The sequence below is a fragment of the Microtus pennsylvanicus genome, chromosome 6, assembly GCF_037038515.1.
Source record: "Microtus pennsylvanicus isolate mMicPen1 chromosome 6, mMicPen1.hap1, whole genome shotgun sequence".
Lineage (NCBI taxonomy): Eukaryota > Metazoa > Chordata > Mammalia > Rodentia > Cricetidae > Microtus > Microtus pennsylvanicus.
Window position 1 is genome coordinate 76,146,337 of NC_134584.1, and position 8,260 is coordinate 76,154,596.

At 49.7% G+C, this 8,260-nt stretch overlaps 1 protein-coding gene across 2 annotated transcripts in view; it reads left to right on the forward strand.

The window, feature by feature from the left end:
• Positions 1 to 6,776, forward strand: part of Arhgap10 (Rho GTPase activating protein 10) — a 263,662-nt gene extending 256,886 nt beyond the window's left edge. Inside the window, exon 23 of one of the 2 annotated variants that reach the window (XM_075976491.1) lies at positions 6,149 to 6,776. In XM_075976491.1, coding sequence (XP_075832606.1) covers positions 6,149 to 6,237 — 89 coding nt within the window. In that variant the 3' untranslated portion in view covers positions 6,238 to 6,776. The remainder of the gene's footprint in view (positions 1 to 6,148) is intronic. The other variant, XM_075976492.1, reaches the window with a different exon arrangement.
• Positions 6,777 to 8,260: the final 1,484 nt, after the last annotated feature.

Genomic DNA, 8,260 nt, shown 5'->3' on the forward strand with positions numbered 1-8,260 from the left:
TGATGCTGCTAGCTCTGAAAAGCTTCGGCTTCCAGCGAGGAGCTGGGAATCCAGACACTGTGACTTCTCTCTCTGTGCGGTTCTTGGGCTTCGCGGTCTCCTGCCAGCTGGAACAGTGTGCACATCTTTAGACTTTGCATTTTAAATAAGGGTGTGGATTTTAGTTGAATGTTTAATATTCATACACAGACATTTAGGAGCTATGCCTGTTTTAATATTTCAGAAATTTCTCTTCTGGTTCAGTGAATATATTTTCCTCCCTTGCTCTTGATTTCTTCCCTCCCTAGTCACACTCATTATGGAATTCATTGGTTGCTGTGGAAACAGTGATGTTGCGTGTGGGTGGAGCTCCCCAAAAGAGTTTCTAGGAAGCAGGGAAAACCTTGGATGTTAGGATGGCATGGCTGATTAGTCAGAATGTTTGGAGTTTACAGAACGTATCACCATAGTGCATTGTGGTAGTCAGAAGTGCAACATTTGGTGAGGATTGCGGTATAGAAAGCAAGTTGCTTCACTTAGAATAGATTCTGTGTGTGGTGTGTGCCCCTGGAGCCAGATTCCTGATAATACCAGAAAACAGCAGCAGTGCCCTCACACAGCACCATGACACACGCATACCCAGTCATCAGAGAGCGTGGCCACACAGCTGCCCTGTCGCGTGCTGGAGGCACATGACAGGAGGTACACGGTAGTAATGACATTGTGATGTCACCTAAGTGTGTGTAGGAGCCTCCGCGGTTCCTCGCATAGTTCCGCTGCCGAGAGAACTACTGCCGTGGAGGTGGGTCTGTGAGGATGCCCTCGGCTGTGAGTGAGAAGCAGAATGACTGGCTAAGTCCATCGAGCCCTGACTTACCTGCGGAGACTGTAAGCGGCTATTCAGGGTATGAAACGGTGTCATCAAGACCAGAGTATCCCTTTGTCTGCTGAGCATTCCGAGCTGAAGACTTGGGTCTTTGCCTGGTGTCCTTGTAGAGTGAGAAGCGGTCACAGGTCCAGGCCACACATAATTCTAGCTTTTTGCATTTCTTTTATGAGAACAGTTTTTCAGAACTTACTTCTGGGTTTAACTGCCTTTACATCTCTTTGGCCAAAATTGGGTCAAATATTCTCTCTAAAGTTATCACTCTGAGGACATAGGTCAGTGAGAACCAATTGGGTACATAGTGCTTCCTTTCGGCAGACAGCCATGAGACCTGTGTCTCTCTACGCCAAATCTGGATCTTCTAGTATGGATGGAGGACAGAAGAAAAGCCAGGAAGTAGACAACTCTGGCGGCCCAAGTTCTCTACCACCAAAGTCTCTTGATGACTTTTTTAAAAAAGTGCCATAAAATGTGTATATACACATACATATTACATAGAGATGAGCATTCCTAACACACACACAGGCTAACAGCAGGTTGCAGTGCCTTACTTACCCCTTCAGTGGAAACTGTGTTCTGTGTATCAGGTTTCTCATCCTAGTTTGCAAGTATGTATCAGGGTGATGCAGTGAGCTTCAGAAGGCTGAGCTCTGAATACTGTAGACACTTGGGGGACATTCTGATGCCTCTGTGCCCCACAGGGCCCATCACAGTGTGCTGCAGGTATGGTTGCATCTAGCCAGGTTATGTCTCCCTTGGGCATGGTGGCCAGCTCTGCCTGGCATGCTAACTGGACACCCAGGGCATCTCAGTAGTTCCTTAGCCCCTTCCATAAAAAGGTCTGCTCAGTATGCTGGCACTCTCCCTCCCGACATGTAGATGTGGATTTTCCATGAGCCCTATGTCTTCCAGGTGCCTCCCCAGTGCCCCATTGTGGTACACATGAGCTCAGTGGAAAGTTTTCAGAGTTGGCACAGCCGACTGGCTGTTCTTTAGGGGCAGGTCCAAAAGGGCATAAGAAGTTGGAGCCCTTAAGTAGGGTACAGCCCTACCATATAAATAAATACTATATAAACAATATTATATGCACTTTTATCTTCAGTAAATAGTTGATCTCTAAACTTTGTAGGGGAAACTCTGCCCAGTGGGGGGCGTGTTCACCTCGGGCTAATGTTTACGTATTGATCTAACCCATTTCTAATATTCTGTGTAGCACCACAAGCTGGCTTACCAGGAAAGATCTTAACCTGCGTCTGTCTGGAGTGGGAGAATCATGGCAACTCACTGACTCGGCTTCTTTATCCCAGCATTCTGTTCTGTTTACTCCGCCTATCTAAATTCTACCCTATCAGAGGGCCAAGCAGTTTCTTTATTAGTTAACCAATGAAAACAACAGATAAGATACAAGACCCACCTCCATCACAACTTGTTAAAAATCAGGTGTTTGCTCAGAATTTGTTCGTCTTTCGAATGGTAGTGGGGTCTTTCTGACAACCAGCATGAGACAGCTAGGCATGGGACCTGTCGAGCCAGCCAGCATTCCAAGTAGCCACTGTTCACAGCTCAACCTGCAGAATTGTCTTCAGGAACACTCTCTTGCTGAAGTCTAGCAATCACAAGGATCCTATAGTGTAATCCATTTTTGTAGTGTTTGCAAGGACAGAACCCAGTTTATGATTGTTAGTGGCCTGATATGACCCCTGGGCTTCACTATTCATAGAGCTTTGGAATAATAGGAACAGGAATCCCGACGGTGTGCGAAAGGGGAAGGGGAAGTATGCCATTCTCTAACAGCTCTCTTTCTCCTCCTACTCTGAGGCTGTGGACTTAGGTTATGAATTCCAGTCCTTGGCTGAAGATGTGTTTCTGTAGCTCTGGGAGATGTCTCTGTGCTCTACTAGGAAGGTCTGTGCTCGCTTATGTGGTCTCGGGGCAGCCAGTGTTCCTTTAAAAGCTAGAGGAAATGTCCCCCACAGATACACTTGTTGGTATCTCTGCTAGTCAGGTATGAAGCCTGGTTTCCCCTGTGTCTGTCTGCTCACAGGACCATAGGGCCCATGAACACAGGCTTTGCGGGAACTAGCCCACTCTTTGTGCTGAGGCCAGCAGCCCCACTGGGCCCATGTGTTGGTTAGATTCCACATGTAGAGCAGTGTCTCTATTGTTTGGGCAGCAGGTACAGAACAGATTAATCCTTCAAGGGCTGTAGGAATTAGACTTTTAAGGTTTAAGTACATAGATTAATCCTTGAAATGCTGTTTGGCATCCTCTGGGAGGCTGGTGGTTTGTGGACAGCATCACCCAGCAGGGCCTTCCAGATGTGTTCCTAACATGGGAATCTCAGAACGCTGTTCAGTGCCAGATGAGGACATGCAGGGTGACGCTGGCTAAACTCAGAAATGAGCAAGTTGGGATATCGACTTGTGGAGCAAAGGTATTTTAGTTAAAGCTTAGGAAGGAGACTGAGAAATGTGACATTTGAACCCATGGTCTCCCTGAAGAGGGAAGTGTGTTAGGTGGGAGACAGAGGGGAATCCTCAGACACAGCTTTCATGGGGCCTGTGTTTGCTTCCTAGGCTGAGGCTGAGCTCCTAGTATTTTCTTATGCAGAAACCTCAGTATTTTAATGTTTGCCACAGTATATAGTTCACCTTAGGGTGGCCTAGAAAGGCCCAAGACTTGATTCTGTAATGGATGTGGCTTTACGGAAAGCATTGGTGCTGGTTCTGCAGTCTGCCTCCTGGATGGTCAATGGTGGGATAGTAAAAGCGCAGTGATAAACCACTTCACACACGGTCCAGCACTGGAGGACGGAGACGGAAGGAATTTTTAGGTTATAGAGAAACGGGGGCTCTTACGCAGTTAGGAACGGGATCAGGATGATAGCGGTGTGGAAGATAATACTGTAGCTACTTAAAACATGAGTAGTGGTACCTGGGTGGTGGTGGCACATGCCTTTAATCCCAGCACTCGGGAGACAGATGCAGGCAGATCTCTGTGAGTTCGAGGCCAGCCTGGTATATAGGAGCTAGTCCCAGGACAGGCTCCAAAGCTACAGAGAAACCCTATCTCCAAAAAAACCCCCCAAAAAAACATGAGTAATGCAATCCAGTGTGACCCACAGTCCAAAATGAGGAAGGCGGGGAGTCTCGTATTTGCATACTGATGTTGATAGCATCATCCATGCTCACGAGGAGCCCACAGATGGAAAGAACTCAGTGCCCAAGAGCAGGTAAATGGACAAACAAAATGTGTGTACTTAGACGGGACTGTAAGCAAGCTGTTTACAGAAAGACTGGCCCGTGGGTGTGATTGAACCTGAAGAGATCCTCAGTGAAATAAGCCAATACCAAAGGGAGAAACAGATGACTGTGTTTATGGAGCATCCAGACTCGTAGAAGGATGGAGGTCACAAGAGAACATATATGCCCATAGGAAAGGGCAATAGAGAGCTAGAGGAGATGGCGCCACTGTGTCTCCTGCCATAAAAATGGAAGCACAGCTGCCTTGCAACGCAGCATTTAGTTTCCAGCGCAGGAGACCCTTTGGGATCTTCTGCCAGCTCCTTCTGACAGCCAGAGCAGCTGCAGTGTGGTCCCTGCCAATGCTAGCCCTGCCCTGAGGTGGTGACGGGATTAAAGAATGAACAGATCTTCTGAAGTTGTCACGGATGAGCCTTGGCAAGCTCTGGTACCTCAGCTTGAGTTTACACTGTTCCAGGACACCATAGTGCAGCAGGTGGCACATTCTGAGGAGCAGCTTTGGTGCTGAGTTCAGTCCTTTCTCCATATACTGGTGGCATTGCCAGTGTGCTGTATGGATGATGCCTTTCAACATAATGCCCTTAGTAACACGAATAGGGTAAAGGGGATAAAAGTGAATGGCTGCCTGCTGGTTCACCTTGAAAGCACACCTTAGATTCATTTGCTCATTTATTGCACAAATGATGGTGCGAGACACTGAGTCAGGTGCCAGGGAGCGTGAGTTCTCATGCGTATGTGCTGTGCTTTCAGCTGTAGCCTCAAATAGGAGTCTCACTCTCTCCTGGACTCTAAGGCACACGGAATGTGTACGCGTGAAGCCCCTCATCTGGTCTGGAATCGGGGCAAAGCCTCCACTGAAGTGTGAATCTGTCCTGCCCAGGCATGGTTGGGGTGTATTCAGGACCTAGGGAGAAGCCTAAAGCTGTTTGGCAGATGGAAGAAAGTATCAGAAGGCTGGACGATGCAGATAGCAGAATGCACAGCACCTCTTTCAAGGGGAAAAACAAATGGTGACCTCATTGAAAAGGACAGTTAGAACCGAACCACCAGTGTTCTCCACACATGAGTGGGTCGTGAATTGCTCGATTGCAGCTGGCAGTCTCAAAGCAATAGAATAAAGAGAGCGGCATGCACACAGGGGGAAACACCGCTTCACAGACGGCACAGTGTGTGTACCTACACTCGGTCTTTAGTAGAAGATAATTCCATTGGTTGTGATCCAAAGCTGCGTTTCAGAGCTGGTTTCTGGGTGGTTTTGTGGACAAGTACTGCCCCCTCCTCACAAGGTATGTGGCTACTGCCCCCAGCCATAATTGGTGCTTTAGCTTGGGTCCCTTGATACCAAAACGCTAGTGTCCTGGCTTGAGCCCTCTGTCATATCCAGTATGACCCTTGTCATGTGACTGTCACAAGCATGCATTGACACTTAGAGTGCGCTGGGCACTGTGCTCAGCTGTATAAGGTCCAGGCCTGCCAGCAGGTGCTCCCCATCCAGTGTGACTGCTTCTGTGGTGGCTGGAAAGGTTGGAGCAGAACTCACTTAAGGAGAAGCCGTCCTGAATCTGCAGTGGAAGAGCTACCCCTTGAAGAAGTGGGAAAGGTTCTGGGCATCAAGTACTGTAGGCACTAAGGCTGTGCAGCCCCTGTTGGTGAACCGGCTGATAGGGTACGGAGCTTGAGGCACTGCTGGACTGGTGGGAAGGGCCCTGTGAGCCCTGGATCAGTAAGCTTGATTTTGACGTGAAGTGGGGGAAAGTGTGCTCTGCTCTGTGTTCTCTGGTGTTTATCGAGCGACTTGGTGCACAGTGCACTAGAAGGAGCAAGACGGGAAGCTGGGGGACTAGATGGGTGAGCTTTGTGCCTACCAATTCTGGGCAAAAGTCATCAGTAACCCCACGGCAGCTTAGTTACCCAGGGCTCCAGGAGGATCCTGCTCTTCACCGGCTGCCCCATGGTTGAGCCAGCAGGAAGCACGGCAGCATGGTGAGTGTTGTAAATAATGGTGTATGTTCTTTTTCAGTTCAGACCTCAAGGGAACCTGGCTGGCTGGAAGGGACCCTGAACGGCAAGAGAGGGCTGATTCCACAGAATTACGTCAAGCTGCTGTAGCTCCTGGCCTCAGGAGGGCTCCCGCTGACCCTGGCACCCGTGCACTAGCCTGGGACAGCACCCAAATGCCACCGTCACGCTCAGGAACTGCAGATCACCAAGGGCACTCCAGGGCTGAGGACCCAGGACCGGGCAGACGTGAGCAGAAGGAGAGCAAGAGCAGCATTGGTAGAGTGGATGAATCAGGGGGGGCGAGTCCTATGGGTGACATCACTGCCAGGCATGGAAGGATCCCTCTCTCCATGCACTCACTGTTGCGTTTCCGTGGGAACTGTGCTGCTCTCGCATTGTGTGTGCAAGGCACGTGTGGCCTTGTGAGTGCAGGGGAGCCGGTCCCATCCCGGCAGGAAGCAAAGAGAAACTTTCAAGCCCATGTCTTCCTGTCTGCCTCTCCTGGCTCCCAAGCCCGCGGAGCAGCTGCACCAAGCTCATCTGTGTGCTTACCATGGCCTTTCCATGTGTTCACCTGGGTGCTATTGTCCCATGCAACCTTGTTGCCACAAGGCCCCTCTGTAAATGAAATAAAATGTTATTTACTATCTTGTGTCTGGTCTACTGTGGGGGGTGCATTCCCTCATTGGTGACTCATGGTTTGACGTTAGATGAGCAGACCCTAGGAACCGTGTAATTTGCAGCAGGGAGAGGGTAGTCCTTTCTGAGATCAAACCCCAGGGTTGGGAGCTCCGGTCTCCTGCATAGACACAGGGATGGGAACTGGTCTGTGGCAATCTGTGGGCGAGCTGCACCCACACTGACGGCCAGTTCTCCTGGCTTTTCCCTGAGACACAGGGATGGGAACTGGTCTGTGGCAATCTGTGGGCGAGCTGCACCCACACTGACGGCCAGTTCTCCTGGCTGGCTTCTTTGGACAGATCTCTCTTATACCACTCAATATGGCCTTGCCTCCCAAACATCAGCTTGAATTTTCCCATCTTGATGAGGGCAGGCTTTGGGAAGGGTGGGCTGACAGCTGTCCTAGCATGGGATGCCCTGCTCTTCCCCATTCCACTCGGTCCCAAGTCCAGGTTCAGGCATGGCCAGGGCCTGTGGGGAAGAATGGGCAGAAGCCCAGCAGGAAGCTCAGGGTTCATGGCCTTGAGACCGTGAGGCTAGTTCCATATCAGATGGGGGCTGCCGGAGGTGGGGTGCTGATATCTAACCCACACAAGGTTCCTGAACCTTCCTGAATTTTCTCCCAAGGATTTATCTAAAGAAGGATATTGGATTTTCTCCTAGACTGGCGCTGGAGCCCCCTTCTCTGCCAGCTAGCAGCTGTGGCCTCACCTCAGGTGGGTCATGTGTAAGGGCATCAAGTTTATCTGGAATGTCCTCCAAAGGGCCATGTGTTACAGGTCTTGTTCCCAGCTCGTGTCATTCTTTGAAAGTTTGCAAAGGGAGTCTTGGAGGAGATTTTAGGTCATTGGGATGTGCCTGTCAGGGTTTATGGGACATAATTTCCTTTCCTGCGTGTGTGTTTGGTTGTTCAGTAAGACTGTGAGCCAAAATAAAAAGAAAGTGAGGACTGGTTCCTTACCATCTAAGTTAAAATACCAAGCCTGTGGGAAGAACCAAGGCTACTGAGGAACCCAGGGCTGCACTGTAGTAACTCTCTTGAGCTTGAGTGGCCAGCCTGGCCCTGGAGGAAGGGTCAGAGCCGTCAGTGCCCTGTGCTTTGAACTGTCATTTCCTGGTGTGACAATGAAGGTGCTTGTAGGAAAAGGTGTGCCTGTGGACAGGTATGGTAGCTCAGCATGGAAAGACTCCTGGCCTTGCTCATCAATGAGGTGACCAAAGTGGGCACTAGACCCAACTTACTGTAGCAAGACTTGATTTGCTTGCTGACTTGAGGATTTACCTGCTAAGAATGGGGTGTACCCCCTTCCCTGTACCTTAGCGTTTGATTATGTCTGACTGTCTCCACGATTCTGTCCTTGCTTCCTAATAGGAGGACGAAAGCATGAAGTTCCAATGTGTGTGTGGAAACAGAGCGTGTATGCAGTAGTGGGGGCTTCTGGTCCCTTTG